This window comes from Microplitis mediator, chromosome 5 (genome assembly GCF_029852145.1).
Source record: "Microplitis mediator isolate UGA2020A chromosome 5, iyMicMedi2.1, whole genome shotgun sequence".
NCBI lineage: Eukaryota > Metazoa > Arthropoda > Insecta > Hymenoptera > Braconidae > Microplitis > Microplitis mediator.
In genome coordinates, this window is record NC_079973.1 from 3,702,736 (window position 1) to 3,723,001 (window position 20,266).

At 29.8% G+C, this 20,266-nt stretch overlaps 1 protein-coding gene across 2 annotated transcripts in view; it reads left to right on the forward strand.

The window, feature by feature from the left end:
* The window catches only part of LOC130668222 (low density lipoprotein receptor adapter protein 1-B-like), a 60,283-nt gene that overhangs the window by 37,068 nt on the left and 2,949 nt on the right, over positions 1–20,266 (forward strand). For both annotated transcript variants that reach the window (XM_057470393.1, XM_057470392.1), the window contains exons 2-4: positions 11,435–11,649; positions 16,085–16,197; positions 18,007–18,260. In XM_057470393.1, coding sequence (XP_057326376.1) covers positions 11,435–11,649; positions 16,085–16,197; positions 18,007–18,260 — 582 coding nt within the window. The remainder of the gene's footprint in view (positions 1–11,434; positions 11,650–16,084; positions 16,198–18,006; positions 18,261–20,266) is intronic.

A 20,266-nucleotide genomic window follows, 5' to 3' on the forward strand; every position in this document is an offset into this window, starting at 1 on the left:
GCTCTATATACTACATATAAATTTATATATGTACGTAAATATAGAACAGTAGGTATAGAGTAATTTCGAATAACTACTTTTTTGTCTCTATATCTACTCGTCCTGCTGATGTTTAATGCAACGTATGTTGCCAACATATATTTTCATGATGCGGAAATATATTTGGAAATTACGAGGGATAATATTATCGCTCGGTGTACCACACATGCATACATGATATAGATTGTGATAAATTAAATTTAAAAATTTTTATAAATAGGTCATTTATTCAAATGAAATAATTTTATGGTAAAAATAAAGCAAATTTTTTTTTTTAATTTTGAGTAAGTGGATTATCTATTAAAAATATTAAATTTTATCATCGGTTTTCATTGGAATGTTAAGCGAAATAATCCAGTTTGCCAGCTGGGATGGAAGGTAGAATTTTTTTTATAAAATATATTTCCTAGGGTCCTCGTTTTTTATTTTTGAAATAAATCCGACTGAACACGTTATTTTAGAATTTTTCTTATATATTATTTTCATAAAATGAATGAGTTTTATTTTGATCTGTTTATAGCTTTGATACAAAATGTTCCAATATATTTTAAAAAAAGGGAGTTATGACAGATAAATTCAAAAAATGAAAATTTGAAAAAGTTTGCTGTATTATGATCAATTATTTACTAGAGTAGGGTCGAAAAACGCCATTGGTTCGAGAGTTTGTATGAATTTTTTTGTTTTCATTTTTTGGAAGCTGCATTTCTGCTAGAAATTCTGTTTCTTAATTTAATTTAAATGTAAATTATTCTATAGAAATGTTAAATTTTGAAAAAATTATAAAATCAGTAATTTCTCTATTAAAAAATAATCGAAATTTTTTTTATTGTTAAAAACACTATTGTTATCTTCAAGCCGTGAAAATGATTGCGTGTATAAAATCAGAATTTCCAAGTGGACAATAGAGGCATCAGAGATGTCAAGAGAAATTAACAGAACACTAGGGGTGATAAAAAAAAAAAAAAATGTAAAAGAGGAAATGAAGACGAGCTGGTGATGAGGTTGAGACAAAAGGGCTATTTACTCCGTGACAATTGTATGCCACGTGAGTACTTTGAACTTACCAAAGTAGTAATCAGCAAGACCTCGTTAGTTTGCATTGTCTCTACTCATTGTCGCTGATGTTCAGCGTTTACGTGATAACCTAAACTGCATTTTTCGCTAGCAATGAAATTCGACGAAAATTATTTTAATTTAACTGCTGTCATTTTTTTTTCTTTTTTAATTCTAGAGTAGAGATTACAGACAAATTTATAATTATAACAGTGTCAATCTAAATATTAACATCTTTATTAGAATTAAAGTAGGATTCAATTATCGATTTTTCATCAGCTTCTACTCTAGATTAATCTGAATACAGAGTAAATAGGGAGTTCGTCTTTTCAGCGGAGTTATTTCAGAGGGATCTGAAAATTTTTTTCATCCACATTCACTCCGATTAGGAATTTAATATTAAACTGAACATCTTTTAGGAGTCAATTCCACTCCGACCCGGATTTTCAATATTAAATTAAATTCCCCGGATAGAATTTCACTCCAGATTCAATCCGCGTTCCCTCCGCAAATTTTTCACGGTAATTTCAACCGTTACAGTTCTAAATACCCTGTTTTTAATAACCATCACAATAAAAACTAGTCAAAAATAACCTGATACAAAAATGACTATTTACAAAAATAACTTCATACAAAAATAACCAGACACAATAATATCCTTGTAATTAATATCTAAGTATAAAAATAACCAGATACAATAATAACCTGGTAATAAAAACTTATTGGCACCATTTCATATCAATATCTCAACTAATTAATATACTTCTCACTTATTTTTTATCATTCATGCAATATAAGTGCTATCTTGGCGCACGCTCTTTTGTTCGCCAAATAGCTGTTTGCCCATTCAACTGTTTCCACGACATTTGTGTGCGTTAAACAATTATCTGCGTGCGACAAGTAAATTTGAGTGCGACAAGTAAACTTGTCGCACTCAAATTTACTTCTTGTCGCATGCAGATTATCGTTTAACCCACAAAAATTTCGCGACAACAGTTGAATCAGCAAAAAGCTACTTGGAGAATAAAACAGCGAGCACTAAGATAGTACTTATATTGCATTAATGATAAAAAAAACTGTGTTCAATTCGTGCGGTGTTGTCGATTACCCACTCGAGCGAATGAGCGCACTCACTTCGTTCGTGCGCTCAACTTCGCTCTCGTGGGCAATCGACAACTTACCGCACTAGTTGTACAATATACTATTACCGACAGATAGCAACAAAAACATAGCCACCAATCGGCAACCGTAATATTGTATAGATTTATATCATATCGATTGGATATCAATGTATGAGGATATTGTTAACTAGATATTTAAGTATATAGTTTTATTTATTTTTATGGTTATTTTTGGATTTAGTAATTTTCGTATCAGGTTATTTTCGTCGTTGGATATTTCAGTTTTATGGTATTTTAGCCTGGTTATTTTTGTATGGGAAATTTTTATTGTGATATTTTGAGCGGACACCAATTTTCAACAAAATATCATTATTATAATTTTTTTTTCTGCTCAGTAGATTTTAAAACTCTTATACTCACAACCTCGTAGACCGATTGGAGCTAATTTACTCCTCATGTACACGTTTTAACACCAGTTGGATAACACCGCTACACTGGTGTAAGTTTACCTTAACACCGCCTTTTTTACAGTGTCTGCAAGAAGAATTAAGTCAATCGACTGCGTATTTCGGACGTGGTTGTCTTTGCAAACGAGCAGACAAATAAAAAAAAAAAAAATTCAATTTCGTTTTTTTTGCGCGCCAATATAAAAGTAATTCCATTCAAATTGTATAAATTATACTCATTAGTTTTCTCTGTGTAATGAAATACTTTTTACATAAATACGTAGCTATTTGCGCAGAAATTACAATTTCTAGAGGATTTCAGCAGAAATGTTTTATAAAAGTTGAAAAAGTTAAATAACTAAGGCCAGCAATGAAATTGCGTAGTACATGATGATTTATTAACAAAAAATTTCTGTTTCATAAATAATACTAGCAGATGTTATTAAATTTTTATTATTATACTCTAACATACTTTTTCGTAATTTAAAATTTTCATTCATTTGAATTAACGCTCGCTTGTAATGAGAGCAAAGAACGTCATGTTACCCACGATATTTAGCTAGTATCATAATGAGCTTTTTTCTCGATGGTGGTAATGTTGTACAACTGTGAGAATAAACGGATAAAAACTGTTCTTATTATAGAAAAAATTAATATTTTAGTTACGGAGCTTTTTTTTTATAAATTTGAATTTTTATGAAATTACTCGTAACCCAACTCTCTAAACATAAATGAGTGAAAAAAGTGAATATTCACTAATTTTGAGTTTCAACCGAACCACTTTTTGAAATTAGTGGTTCGGCTGAGACTCAGAATTAGTGAATATTCACTTTTTTCACTCATTTATGTTTAGAGAGAAAATTATAAATTGATACTTTTTTTAAAAATGATTATTCGCTTGAAAAAATTGATAAACACTTTTTCTTTATACCTTAGTCGAAAGTACGCACTTCCCTCCCTAATTTTGAGGCCTAAAGTCTTATTTCCCTCTCCTGGTGGAGTTACACGCACCTCACTTATATCGTCGGGAGAAAAAAATTTTTTCGTGCCTACAGTAACAGCCGGTTGCTGCCATCTAGTGATCGTCTACCACTTTATAAATAAAATTTTTCACGATAACGTCGTAGATCGTTGCTTTATATATGCGTCAGTATTTTTGTGTCTCGTTGTATGTAATATTTTAATTAAACAGTGTAATAACAATGATAAGATGAATGAAAAAGTTTCATCGGATGAATCTATGGACGAGAATGAGGTGATAAAAGATTTTGATGCAGAGGCGAAGTTAATTATTGAAAGTTTATGTATTTATTTATATATTATTTATTGGCAGGAAAAAAATCTTGTTTATAGACATAAATTTATTTCTTTCGAAAAAAAATAGTTATTTTTTATTTTTTATAAGTATAATTATGTCTTTTTTTTTGTTTTGTTTTTAATGCCTGCCCCCGCCGACCAGACGCACTCGCTTCGCTCGTGCTTTCAAATGTCGCGGGGCAGGCAGCAAAAACGCAACAAAAAAAAAAGAGAGACGGAAAAAAATTAAAGTTTTATGTATGTCCGAAAGAGGCGCGTCAATAGGGAGCAAATAAAAAAAACATGGCCGACCTGTCAGCTGAAGGCAGAACGTGGTTGTATTGTTTATAGTATTCAAAAATGTAATTAATAAACGTACTTTCGACCAGGTATAAAGAAAAATCGTATACACCACACGGGAAGATAGTTGAAAGCCCTGCCCTGTGTATCATGATGCCCTCGGCTTCGCCTCGGGCATCTTATCACACAGGGCAGGAATTTCAACTTTCTTCCCTTGTAGTGTAATATACTATTTCTCACCTCCGGGCGGAAAGCGTCAACTTTCGTCCCGCTGTGCAAAACGAAGTTGCCGCTTCCCGCCTCCGTCGAGGAGAAAAATAGTATACACTCCTCGGGAAGTAAATAAGAAAGCCTCAGATCACATGTTTGTTGACCTCGGCTTCGCCTCGGCCAACAATTACATGTGATCTGAGACATTTCTTACTTTACTTCCCTAGGTGTGTAATATACTATTTTTTAAGAAAATTTAATCTACAGATAATTAATAAGACAGTTTCTAGTCCAACTCACTCATAAATTGAACAGGAAAAATTTCCCATTTAAAATGGTTTCAAATTTTCATTAGCATCAAAGTTCATGATATCAAAATTACTCTACCATATGAAGCATTTCGGATTATAATGATCCCTATTAAATTTCGTGCGTACACAGAAAAAAAGGATTTCTTGGCACAAGAATTTTTTACTCGCCCCAGGAAAATTTTTTCCCAGCCCAAGAAATTTTTTGTATTATGAATTGAAAACAGAAATTTTCTTACGGCGAGAATTAATTTTCTCAGAGCAAGAAAAAACTTTTTGAGTCAACAAATTTTTTTCTCGTCCCAAGAAAATTTTTGTGTTCAATTTATAATACAAAAAATTCTTGCGCTCAGAAATTCTTTTTTTCTGTGTAACAATTTGAAAATATAATTTACAAACCATTTGAAAGTTTCCAATACTAATTTCACTGTAAAAAGTTGGGAGTGAATCGAAGTGATTACAGATTTTACTTAAATTCAAATTCACTCTTTCACTCGGAGTTCTGGCAAAAAAAAAATCGATCTGCATGCGGAGTAAATAGGGAATTCGTTTTTCCAGCAGAGTGATTTCGGAATGATCTGGACTTTATTTAAATCCGCATTCACTCTGATTCAGAGTTTGAATATTAAAATAAATTTCTCTTCGGAGTAAATTTCACTGCGAAGGGATTAAATAAATAAACAGTCATCCGCTTCACTTTCACTCCGCATTTAATCCGCGTCCACTCCGAAAATTATTTACAGTCTAAGTTATAAAAATATTATTATAGCCAAAGTAATTTTATTCACCCATAATTTCGATGAAGAACAAAATTTATTCATTTTCATTCCATAGAGTTATCAGGTCACGTTATTACTCGCAAAGTCAATGTAAATCCACCCGAATAGTTTTTTTCTTTTTGTTTAAAAAATTTATATTTTATACCCCCTATAATCCATAAAAACTCAGCGGACTTTTTCAGGATTAAAGTGATGCTACCTTTATTGGTGAAATGTCGTGAAAAGAATGTGTAAAGACTTGTCCATATACCAACCAGCTTTAGCTTCTCTATGTATATTTACCCTCTTCTCTGTCGTTGTGTGCACAGGACGAGAAAAGTTTTATACAAAGAATAAAACTTCGGCCGACACTGATGGAGTTACTTTACCGAATATTTCTTTTTCATTTTTGTTCATCATCTTTTTTTTTTAGTTTGTAACTCTAAACTGTCTCCTGTTTGTTTTTTATTTCCCTTATTTTATTTTATTTTTTTTCATGTTATAAGAAATATGTTAGTCCAGGGGTTTTCGTCACTTTTATTACTCTTAAGAGAGTACTAAAAACTCGTTAAAAAAGTTAAACTTAATTTTTTTTTGGTCGTTTGTTTCCTCACTTTAGTTCTTCTTTATGTTTTTCTCTTGCAGACATCCATCAACTGAATTCTTCAGGATCAACGTCAGTAATAAAGAGTTTAATTTGTTGATACTCGTCATTTTATTGTCTTGTTTACTTTTTCATTTTTATCGCAAACAATGAAACCAGAGAATTTTTTTTTTGTTTTTCTACTGAGTATTTATTGTTTTTATTTTTATAGAATATTTCATAGAAATTTATTTCCCTAATAATGATAAGACTTGTCGGAAAAATAATTGAATTAATTAAATTCTTTAAAGAGCTTTTGTCTCTTAATTTTTTTATTACTTATATTTTATTTTTTATTGTGACATTTATCTGCTAATTAAGTTTATAAATTAGTGCATTTGTTATCAAGCTTCTATAAATCAGCATTTAAGAGTAATGAAAATAATTAACCGAAGCTAAATATTTATCTTTGGAGAAATTAATGAAATGTGAAAGCAAAAAAATTTTAAGAAGACATTTAATTTATTCTGAAATCTACTTTGATCTTTCATTACTCAGATTTATGTAGACTTTGGATCTATATACTGTCCAATTACGGAGTGACCATCTAATAAGTGATCGCTTCTGCGCCAATGTTTACCCTGCCGCAAATTAAGTATTTTCTGTCTACCTCACACACGAGCACATGTGCACTTATGTGTAACATATATATGAGTATAAATACGTATATTTAATGCATATGAGTGTGGGCACGTTTTCGAAAAGAAGAGAAATTTTTTTAAATTAGGATTCGAAAAAATTTTGGAATTAAAAAAAAAAAATTTATGAATCTGCGTGATCTAAATCGATCAATCTAGATCTATAATTTGTGAATAGTATATAAATAACTCCATTTATGTTCGTCGATAAAATATAAATTTTTTATGTAAACGTCAATAACTATTTAAGTGAGTGATCAATTTTCAATTTTTCGGGCATCCAATTATGAATTTTCAAACTGTTAAACATTTAATTTTCTTGACTTTTTATTTATTAATATTTCGTTCCAGTGAAATCTTTTTGTAATTATAAAATTCTACTGTTTTGCTTGTGAGATTTTTTTTTTAATCCCTAGAGTACTGATAGAAACGAAAGTTAGTTCAAATAAAGCAATTAAAACTGGAATAATGAGCAAAGAATGCGGTAATTATGCATAAGTGCGTTGTTATCATCCCAAATAAAGTAGAAAAATTAACGTTTAATTATTATTTTTATATTTGTTTTTTAAGTAAAAGAAAATTCTTGCTATGAACTAATCCTGGGTTAATTCCCAAGTCCAAATATTAATTTTTTATGGTTAAATTATTACATGTACAGGAAGATAGGACACTGTGTAATACTCTGATCAGATGCTTCGAAAATTTGTCGAAAAAAAGAAATTTATTTTCTTATTAAATTTTGATTAATTTTACGGGTATCAAAAATTTTATAGTGACACAAATCACTTGGGGTATAACAGGACATGTATAAAATATGGATCGTTAATTTAAAAAAAAAAAAAAATAGCCTAGGGTAAAATGGTACACGTAAAAAATTTACTATGACTGGAATTTTCGCGATACTTTACTCTATTTTATAAATTAAAATAATGATAATATTAATTGATATGGTGAAATTAATTAATTTAATGAGAATTGATAATACAAATTTAATGCTCTAATTATTTTATCTAAATTTTTTTGTTAACTTGATTTAACAGTTTAATTAACTTGGTCGCATAATTACATCATTATGAATGTAAATAATTATTAATTATAATAAAATAATTAATAATTAATTAATCATACGATAGTTAAAATACTAAATTACACACTCCATCTACTCAATAATATATTACGCCATTATCTGAATGATTTATCCGAGAAATTCATTCAAATACTTTTGATACCAAATAAATATCTATATCTATCTTCATATATACAGTACTTGCAATTTATGGAAAATCAATTCACGCCTAGACAGAATAAATCAAAGAAAAGTACCGTTTTGATCTGTGGCTTTGAACTTTGACTCAGGTTAAAAGAATTCAATAAAAGCTCTCGAGAATTTCTTCGTGAATTTTGAATTTTTTAAATTTACCACCATAAAAGTTTTGTTACTCGGTACAAAAGAAGTATGTCACAAAATGAAGTATTTTTTTTAGCGATGGAAATTTAATTTGAAAAATGATATGTACAAATAATTATTTTATCTGCTTGATAATCGACATTTTTGATGATTATTTAAAAATATAATTGTTATCGTGTCATGATATGACATTATTATCAGATGTAGTTATCGTCATACATGCCAGCATGTGCTATTTTAATATTTCAAGTCACGGGTGACACGCATCCGCAATTTAACATGTCGTTATTACTACCGTAGAAAACTGTCTGAATGAAAAATTTATTAAACTTGTGACTACCTCGTTATTCTCTTCATCTCGTTACATATATATATGAGGGTTAAAATTTTCATATATTGCAGTAAAAGAAAAGTAAATATATATTTTTTTACATAACAGTAATTCATAAAAAATATTTTTACCTGCGAAATTTGTTCATATGAAACTAGTTCTTTTCATGTTGTTGATTAAAAGCAAAGGGTTTGTTGAAGTTATATTTTTTTTCTAAAGCTATCAACTTTTTTTTTTTTTTTAAAGTATATTGGCATCAAAGAGTAAAAAATTATAAAGACTTTGAAGTAAAATTTATTAAAATTCAATCGTAAGTGAACACAATATTTAAACTTCAAAAAAAATTTTTTTATTGTTTATTAAGAGTTCTTACTTTTGTCTCTCTCGCATCCAAGTGCGCGAACGGTATTGTCTTTGTTGCACTAATACAGTAATCAGAAACTTCGGTCGTTTTGCTTTTAAACGAACTGTAGTTTGAATTTACACATTTTTTTCCCAAGAAAAACTCAGCCGTAAATATCTGATAACCTCTGTTATCACTAAAAGAATATAATTTCATGTATTCAGTACCTTATTTATATATAAATATTGTTCTATTTATTTTAGAGTCAAACAAAATTTCGAAATATCTACTAACACACTAAATAATGATAATGTTTCAATTGGAGCAGGTGTAAATTTAAAATTCAACAGTAAAAGTCGCTTCTGTTTAATATTTTATTTATCTACTAAGTTCTGTAATAATTTATCAATTCTTTTTTTTATCTTGTTTAACTTCAACCTCATTTATATCCGATAAAACTAAAGTACATACTTTTAAAATACCTTTTTGGCATTCGAGCCGTGATATATAGGTTAAATGAATATACACCGAGGCTTTTAGTGGTAGCTAAATTTATATGACGATACATATCACAGAGTACTATAATCTTAACGAAAATGACATAGACGAAGACAAAGTTCCCATGTTCAGATACTGATTCTCCGGTATAATAGCAACGGTAGTGTAGTTTAACATCAGAGGAGGTCATCTCACTCGCATCCTGAGTCGACGAACGGACGACATTTGTCTCTGTCGGGCGTTCTGTCAACTGCAACCCTCGCCTAATGCAACCTCCTGTGCAGACATGAAATCCCGTATAATCTGTAACATACACAAGACATCCTCTTACACGGATTTCACGTGATTTTTTTTATATGCACATTTTTTATTAAAAATTTTTTTTCCGTATTATTATTAAATATGAAAAGAAGCTTATACACAATATTATTTTTCATATTTACAGATATTTTTTTTTTTTGTCACTAACGTTTGTACATTTTTTCGTTTTTCAAAAGAGCTTTTTCGTTTGAATTATGAGTTTTCTTTGTAGGCAGTTAATTTTAATTTTATTTTTTAAAAAGTGTTACTCTGGATAAAAAAAAATATTTACTATGGTATTTTTATTATTTTTACTATTATTTTTTTTATACATTGTAAAGAAAGTTGAGTTAAAATGAACTCACATGGGTGTTGCGGTGTTAAAACGGTGTACATGTGAAGTAAATTAACTCATGAGTATGAGGTTTGAGTATAAACGTTTCAAGATCTACAATACAGAAAAGAAAATAATAATAATATTTCGTTAAAATTACGAAATTCTCTTTAATTGAGGTTCAAAAAATTTAATTACCTTCAAAATTAGTAATGAAACTCTTATTAAACTGAACAAATTGCATTAGTTTCTGATCACTTATAAAATTAAATATTTAGAAATAATATAATAATTATTTTTATTATAACTCTGATGGTTTTCATAAGATAATAGGGTAGAAGTACTATTTGTGGCCACTGTTCCATTTTTGGACATTTAATACTGTATTTTAATTAATGAAAAAGTAAAGAATAAAATTTCCATTTTAACAGAGGGATAAAGTATCTTTGAATACATTTTTAAAAAAATATTATTATGCCATTGAGTCTTTTGCAAATTATTTTACTTTAATTTTTCAAGTGTCCAAAACTGGCCCTAAGTGACCAAAAACGGTACCTCTACCCTACCTGATTTAAAAATGCATTTAATTTTATTTTTCCCGCTGATTTAGTTTGCAAAGAGATGTAACTAAAGATCGGAACGTTTTTCGCGCAACGAATATGAAAAAATTTATATAATTTAACTGCTCAAAGATGACTTTGGGGTAATTGGGGGTGGCCGCAATTTTCGTCTCGCATACTAGTAACTTTGCGAAACATTTCAGAATTCTAGATCCAGTAGATTTTTTCTGTTCATTTCGTTTTTTTATTTTCGTTTCGTAAAAAACGTTCTAATTTTTAGGTACATGCAAAGAGACTTTATTCATAAAAATATGTTTCCTATATTTTGCACAATAATATGAACATGTCATTCTTTGGACAAGAGAAATATTCTTTGGATTTCTCCTTTGATTAGTAAATCTCTCGTATCATTAAATTTGAACAATAAAAATTTTTTTAAATTTGAAATAAAATTCGACTTCTGACTTCAAAAATAAAACTAATTTATATATGACACCACTTAACACCATAAAAATTTTAACACCGTTTTCGAGTTTAAATTTAACACTGAGAGTGTAGACTTACACCGTTTTTTTTACATTATATTCATTGGAATTGAAAAAATTTATATCTTTTTCACTTTTGATTGATCAGCGCAACATCAAAAGATTCGATATTCATTTTCGACTAAAAATAATTCCTCTTACTATTTCTCTATTCAGTATTAGTTTGCATTGGAACTGAGAAATATTTGCGAGTGGGATCCCGAGAGAAATGTACAGCATCATATATAATGCATGTACAGTTATAAGTAATGGTAGAGAGTAAACATAGATATGATTTTGATGTTGGGGATTTGATGTTTTCAGAGTTGTGCGAGGAATGGGCGTTGGCGAATAGCAGAGAGTGCGTCGACAATGGAAGCAGTAAAATTGGCAGTGGAAGTAGGAATTCACTGAGGCATGATGATAATGATGAAACGAGCGAGGCGACATTTACCCTGAAATATTTGGGTAGTACATTGGTGGAGACACCGTCTAGTGAAGAGGCCACCGCTGAGGCAATCAAGACGGTCATTACCATGGTACGTATCCAGAATAATGATTATTATAATACTCATAGGTATGCACTCTGTTAATTGGAACAACTCTGGCTATCTTCTTACATCCATGTTATTAACGCTCACTTGTTATATTACTTTACTCGCTTACTTCCCTTGCTTTAAAATACTATTAATTATACTTACGCTTTATGTTATTTATTTTTATTATTAACACTTGTATTTACCGAGCAGTAAATTTAAATTTTTCTTTTTATAACAAATAATCGTCTATTGGCTTAATGATAACAAAGTTATGACATAAAAGTATTTTAAACATTGTCATGAATTATTGAATTTCTTAAAACAAAAAAACGTAAAAAATCTATTAGTTGAGATGATTGTTGTTTATCTATAATATTTTTTTTTCTATAACTTTACCCATCGAGTTGGCAAAGTGCCATTTCGATTAGGCTTTTGAATCTCATTGACATTCTATCGCAACTTCCTGATTGCTCGATATTCGATATATAAATATATAAATATATATCGCCGTTCTCAGTAGATAACCACGTAACTTTATTTTTGTAAGAGCTATAAAAGAGTTAAAAAGTCATTTTTAAACAAAATATATTTAAATATGCATAATATGCAGATGTTTGTTCGGAATTAAATTTCTTTTACTAATGTGCATGAAAAAACGTCTTTTTCATCACACCTGCACCGAAAGTTTAAATTCCTGCTCTGTTTAAAGGGAAGAAAATCGTTCGTATCTTTCATGAGAAAACAAATCATCGAAATTAGCACATGTGCCATTCTTCGCTCAAACAGAGGCGAAAATTCAAATTTTCAGGTGCAGATCTAGTGAAAAATAGTATACACATCAAAAAGAAAGGTACACTACGATTGGCGATCGGTAGCCGCTACCGATTATTTTTTTCAGTGTAGGACGTCCAATCCGCGTGTTTGTGACCTTCGTCTTCGGCTTAGATAAGCAATTATACACGCGGATTGGAATGCCCTACTTTCATCCCTTAATGTGTAATATACTATTTTCCAAAAATGTGAATTTAGGCGGTTTTCAACTAAAAACAACGATTTATATATGTATATATGTATATATCGCTCGGTTTTTTGCATATGTGTGTGTCGTGTTCGTGTTTGTGCCCGCAGCCCTGTCATAAGTTAGTTGCCGTTTATTTATCTACGTACATACTTGAGTAACTTATAAAAGGCCTGCAGAAACAATCTCCTTCGCGACAACCGAAAAACTTCGCCCGTGGAACTAGAGTGGGGGTACTATTTCAAGACGAGCGAAAAAGAATAGAGGGGAAGTAGCTTATAGCCGAGTAACTTATAACCAGGTTGTACTGTAGATGTACAAGCAAAATTGAAAAGATTATGCACACTTGGGATAAAGAAGTGCATTTTTTTCTTTACCAGCCCTAATATTTTGCTCAGTCCACATCCTATATATACATATATACAAGCATATATATGTATGTAAAAATATAGTCCATTATATTTTAAAGATTTTCTAGTGGATTATCATGAAAAATTTTTCGCAGACTATGCGGGGCTTTCCTTTCACGTACTCGAAGATATAGAGATTAAATGGAACCTGAAAAGAGGATGAACTTTTTTTTTTTTTAGTTATACCGTGCAGATAAAACTGCTCGCACGAGTAACCCTGTGGGAGATTTGCTAAGCCACAAAATACTGCTGAATTTACTTTTTACCCGTGACGACAGACATAAAAAAGTATAAAAAAAAAATAGTATTGTTTCGTATATATGTACATCTATTATACACGATAGCAGTGTTCATTCAGTCGTAAATTTTCTCGAGACTTTTAACTCGACCACTTGATTGTGGACAAACTAAACGAGACAGTACTATATATAGTTGTGGTTACCACTCTGTAGAAGGCTGAACTTCCGATAACTTACTTCACATAACTATAACTGTAGCTATCGTTTCGGGTGGTTGGTTAATTAAATTGAACCTGTCAGTACTTCATCATATAATATTATCATTAACAAATATAAGTAGTGTCAAAAGAATTTTTTATTAAACGCCGCAGTGGAAATTATCAAAATAGTGAATCCATTATTTTCACAGGAATTTAATTAACGGATTATTAAATTAATTTACGTAGGGAACGTGATTTATTTAGGTTACATTACTCGTTTTAATTAAAATTATCATCACTTTGATGTTTATGATAATTCTTTATGTGAGATATTACACGAGGTAAGATCTCGAGAGTAAATTCAAAGTGAATTTTTATTCTAGATTTACTTCACCATTTCTTATTATGGAATTATAATGAAAATGGTAAATTACATGTCTAGACAGAAAATAAGGACATTGCAGAGTGAAACAGTTTTCGTTAAAATTAACATAAACCGCGTGTAAAAAAACAGTTTACACTGAAAAAAAAATTAACTTATGTAAAATAGTATATTGTGTGACAAGGGATGAAACAAGACGATTTCAGACTAGGGTGAGGTTGGCTGACATCAACCGCACACTATATTTTTCATGATTACATGCATCGGAACTTGAAGATTCAGTGTCAGCAGCCAGTAAGAAACAAGTTAATTCCAAGCCGATGATGCAGAGAACTGTTAGAGAATGACAAATGTGATTTACAGTCACTTATTAAATAATAAATAAGACAAAAATATTATTTTCACTCATTTTTTATTAATTTTATTTGGTTAATTAAAACTGTCACTTAAAAAATGAAATTAGTAAACTGAAGTGACAAGTAAACAAATGAGAGTAATAAGGCTGCAAATTAACATTAAATATAACTGACACCGGGCAGAAACACGCGTGTTTCTGCCCGCTGTATGAAGGTATTTTTGAATTACGAATACGCTAGCAGTTGTTTGCAGCATCGGCTTGAAATTATCTTCTTTCGACGGGCTGTAGAGACACTGAAACTTCAAGTTTTGATACTGCACGGAAAGAACAAGATAGTTCTGGCAAACATGCCAGATTATTCTCAGATACATCTGAGTGAAAAAAAAATTTCAGATGCTTGTGAGGTCTATCCAGATAGAACTGAGATGAATGTAGATTATATTGAAATCTATCTCAGATTTACCTCAGATGCATCTTGGATTATTTATTGTTAGATACTTCTGGCGACTATCCGAAATAGTTCCCAGAAACATCTGCATTGGTTCAGTATCTATCCGAGATTATTCTCAAGTAAATCTCCGATACTTTTTGGCTAGCGCATGCGCGTAGATTGATTTTCACATATGCCTATTTATTTATACGCCGGTAATATAATAAAGCATAACCATTAAATTTTATTGTAATGACTACGTTCAACGCGCATGCGCTAGCCAAAAAGTATCGGAGATTTACTTGAGAATAATCTCGGATAGATACTGAACCAATGCAGATGTTTCTGGGAACTATTTCGGATAGTCGCCAGAAGTATCTAACAATAAATAATCCAAGATGCATCTGAGGTAAATCTGAGATAGATTTCAATATAATCTACATTCATCTCAGTTCTATCTGGATAGACCTCACAAGCATCTGAAATTTTTTTTTCACTCAGATGTATCTGAGAATAATCTGGCATGTTTGCCAGAACTATCTTGTTCTTTCCGTGTGGTATCATGAAAACAATATTTTCGTAAGTAGTAATTAGGATTTTATTAAAAGTACATCTACAACAGTAAAACTTACTACTGAAAAATCCATTTAATAAAATTATTATTTGAAACTGTAATTTTTGCATAATTTTCCAAAATTTTTTCAGTTTTCTATTCAAAGCGCCGCCTTAAATGTAAAACTGTATTTTTTGTATTCTTTTTTCCGTGTGTTGTTTTGACAGTAAAATTTAATTTTTGCATTAACACTCAGATATAACACGCACTCTCTTTTACATAAATATTAATGAAATATTTTTACTGTACAACCCACGTAATATTGTCATCCAAGCAGAAGGTAAAAAAAAATTCCACATTTATTTCACGTTCTCTGAAATTTTGTGCAAGTTATTTAATAAAATTTCATAGCAATAAAAATAAAAAATATCTATGAATGTCAAAGCTACTATATGCAATATATTAAATATATTAACAGGTAATTAATTTACTTAATTAATAAATTTAGTAATTAGTAATTTTATATGTAATTTATCATTCGAGTATGAGCCTAAAATGAATGATCTTAATTAAAAAATATTTACGCGTGTGAAAGGTGTAAAGCCAACTCTTGACTCGATCGTCTTCCTCGGAATATAAACTGTAATACTACTGACATGAAAGCTTTATTGCACACAATGATATCACGGTAACATTTATATTAGCATACCATTTACATAATTACCCACATTGCCATTTAATTAATTTCAGTTAATTATAAAATAAATATGAGGATATACAACTCAACACGGCTTCAAAACATTATTTTGCTTATTAATATATTCAGTCATCTATTTTCTTTACAGGCTAAAGCCAGCGGAAAAAAATTACAACGGGTTGCTCTCGCAGTGAGTTTACGAGGTATTCGAATGACCGATTTGGCCACTGAGGAAGATCAACTTCAAGTTTCAATATACAGGTTAAAAATTATATTTGAATAATTTTATGATTAAACACTCATACGAACGTCTTGATGATGGAAACTACTTAATATGTTTACTTTAAAAAGAGCATCTCATAGCGGCTCACAATACAAATGTGGCCCTCTGAGGGGTTGACTCAGCACCAATTTTTTATTCCGGGGATCTATTGGCCTTAAGGGTGGGCTGCACCTAACGAAATCCTGAATTTAAGAATTCTAATTATTTATTAAATAATTATCATAACAGCAATTTTATTAGCTTCCGACTAAAAGCAGAAGACGAACTTCCTCGGAAAATTTTTATCATTCGAGTCCCATAAATATTCAAAAAGTAATTAGAATTCTTAAATTCAGGACTTCGTTAGGTGCGACCCACCCTTAAATCGCTTCTGCATTATCCGTGGGCACGAAAATAAATAAAATCAATGCAAATTTTGGTCGAGAAAAATTTTTAGGCGGCCCCAGATGAGTAACAGCATCTCACAGCGGATCACAACATAAAAGTGGCCCTCCGAGGGAAGATTTTTGACAGTGTAGAGCGAAAATGTTTGAAATTAAATTAATTAAACGTCCAGCAAAGGTTTTGCTAGTATATAAATAATTTAAAAAGTAATAAATTCAACAATTATTACGTGTACACTGAAATCGTGTGTATTAATTTTTTATTATTATTATTCATCAGAATAAATTGGCTGCAACGTGAAATATTAATTGTAGACAAATACAATAATTAAATATTATTGAACTGTCACAATTTTATGTACACGCGTATACATTGATTTTATTATCACTTTTTCTCAAATTACATGACCTCATAAATACATATATATATATATATATATATATATATATATATATATATATATATATATATATATTACACAATTGTAAATCAAGAGATAAAAGATACAAAAATTTTAAAACCTAGACAATTTGTACATCGGAACAAAATCGATATTGACTCTCGGTTAAATTTTCCCAAGCCTATTAACTCGTGGATTCGATTACGTGGACACTCGAAAGGTTTGTCCTCCCTGCAAATCAATTGCCTGGGATTAAACTAATGGCATTAACATTTTTGAAATTAACTGTTTAATTATTTAGATTAAATTAATTATGTTGACTTAATTACTTTACACTTTTTTTCGAAATTACTCAACTTAGATAATAAAAAACAAATAATAATATTAATGTTACCGAGTTTCATGAACTTAAGAGTAATCACTAACGACTTATGAATTTGAATATAACAATTCTGATGTTGGTATTAATTACTCATAAACCTTCAGTGAAATACGTCACTAGCAGGCCGGTATGAAACTAAAGTTATAAGGGTTCATAACTTGATAGTAACTTTAGATATTTTCTCTGATGATTGATCCTTTGATTCTCTCCACGATTAATTTATATTAAACTTCAGTCTCGTAATATAACCAACCCGGGAAATAACACTGTGTTGAGCTCACAGCTTACATCGCTCAATTATCTTAAAAATTCAATTCACAAACTACGGGTTTATTTATTAAATTTATATAAAAAATATACTCATTTTATTTTATTTTTCTTTCACATAAATATCAGCTGTTAGTCCATAAATTTTTAAATCGCTGCACTATCGGGGTCAGTCAACTCGCCCGATCCTTCTCTAATAAAAGACACCGCTAATAATAGTCTTCAAACAAAAAGAAAATTTTTATTTTTCCAATACGCTCTCATTTCACCCCTGGTTACTTTGGATTTATAAATAATTAAAAATAATTTAAAGGCTTTGAAAATGATTAGATGGACACTAATTTTTTTTTTCAGAATTTCTTACTGTTCAGCAGACGCGACCCACGATCATGTGTTTGCATTCATCGCAACAAATTTGAATGAAACCATGGAATGTCATGCATTTTTGTGCCCAAAACGTAAAATGGCACAGACGGTAACTCTGACCGTAGCTCAGGCATTTAATACGGCTTATGAAGCCTGGCTGCAGTCTCAATCAGAACCAAGGATTCATCACACCTTAGACAAAAGCCCTAGTTCCAGTGAATTAGCAACTGGAAATTCAATAAGTAAGCACATCGAGATTAATTAGTATCTCATTGTTTATAATAATCAATATTGAAGCAGATTATATATACATATATTGGGAGTGTGCGAATCGTGTTCGAATCGAATCGAAATTCGAATCAAGTATTTTGACAAGTTACAAATAATTCGAAAATTTTTTGATTATTCGTAACTTTTCGAATTATCCGAGTTTTTGAATTATTTGTAACTTTTCAAATAACTCGATTTAAATTGAGAAAATTCTGATCAGTTTTCATATATTCAATTTTTATTTAATATAGAGCTTAGTTTTCAAAGTAACCAAAAGTAAATTTTTTATAGATTCGTGTCTGAGCTCTATTTACCTCTGACAAAAATTCGAACTATTAGAAAAAAAGTTACAATATTAAGTCGTTCAAAAGAAAATTTTGTAATGACTCGTAAATCATCAAATGATTCGAGAACTTGAAAACTTACGAATAATTCAGAAAGTTTCGAATCATTTGGAAATTTCTAACATGGAAAAAAATAACCGGGAATAAGTATATGCCGGCAAAACAGCATACATACGACAATAGTAAAGATATAAGCCGGATATATATTATTTTGTAGGGATATATCTTCTAATTTCAAACTATTCGCACACCCCTGATATATCTATCTATATATATGTATATATATAATATAAATGATAATATACTAGATAACATGAGAATTCAATTAGATGCAATTACCTAGTATTGGTTATTTATACTCACTTTCTCTCTCTATCCTTCTTTCTTCTTACAACTATATCTCTTTTATATATTCTATAGACTCTAGGCACTAACCATTACAATGTAAATTTCAATTTAGACACTTGAGTTGTCGTCATAGCGTCGAGAAACTAGTCCATGCTGAAAGCTTTAATCACACAGACGAAATTCGATCGTGGACAAGCGCTTGCATTACATTAACGAACCTTCCTATCTAATTCCCATCACTATGTATTCACATATATATATATATATATATATATATATATATATATATATATATATCCATCTATATACATATGTATATTAAATATTATATACATGAATATACATATGTACTTCAGGCATACTTTGTCCAGCACTTTGCGGAAGGTTCTTCAAAGACCGCAAATTCTCTGACACTTAGTTTCCATTTAACGAACACATGTAATAAAATGGCTATTTTTTTTGTCATTAATTACTTTCCATTCAAATCAATTTAATTACATGTGAGGTTTGCGTCATTAAACGTGATTAGAGATCAAAAGCGCGCGTTGATTAAAGACTTGGATTGAATTATTTTAAATTAATTAACCAACTTTTGATTCGGTGTTGAAGACCGCTGAGTACAAGAGAATAATTTTTCGAATCGAAATTTGGATTTTTTCCGTTTGACAATCAGCCATTTTCAGCTTTAGTTTACGTGAATTTACACAAATTTACATCAATCTAGATAATGAAAGAATTAGATCTACGTAAATTTAAATGAAACTCTGAATTTAAGTCTCTGTTCACAGTAAAAAATTTTCCGTATTTGTGTGAAAAAAAAAATTGTGTTAAAAATTTTCGTAACAGAAAATATTAACATTTTTGCGTGATACCTTTAATAGTTTATTGTGTTATTTTTTTACACAAATGAATAATGTTAAAACAACATAAAAATTTGTGTGAAATGTTATTACACACAACTCTGTGTTAATTTTTACAAAATTTTTTTCACTGTGTAAATAATTATTTTTTTCCGGATAACAATTAAAAAATAATTTTTTTTTTATATTTAATGTTATCATTAAATTTTTTGGAAATAATTAATTGTTTATTAAAAATATCTTAAATAAACTCAAAATTTATTTATTTTGAATAACTAACTGTATGTTCATTATATATATATATATATAAATATATAGACACAGCTTATGCTGATTTGATTGCACGGTAGATTATTAGTTCCTGTATAGACGGATATTATCAAAATATTAATTATACATTCACATATATATATATGTATATATATA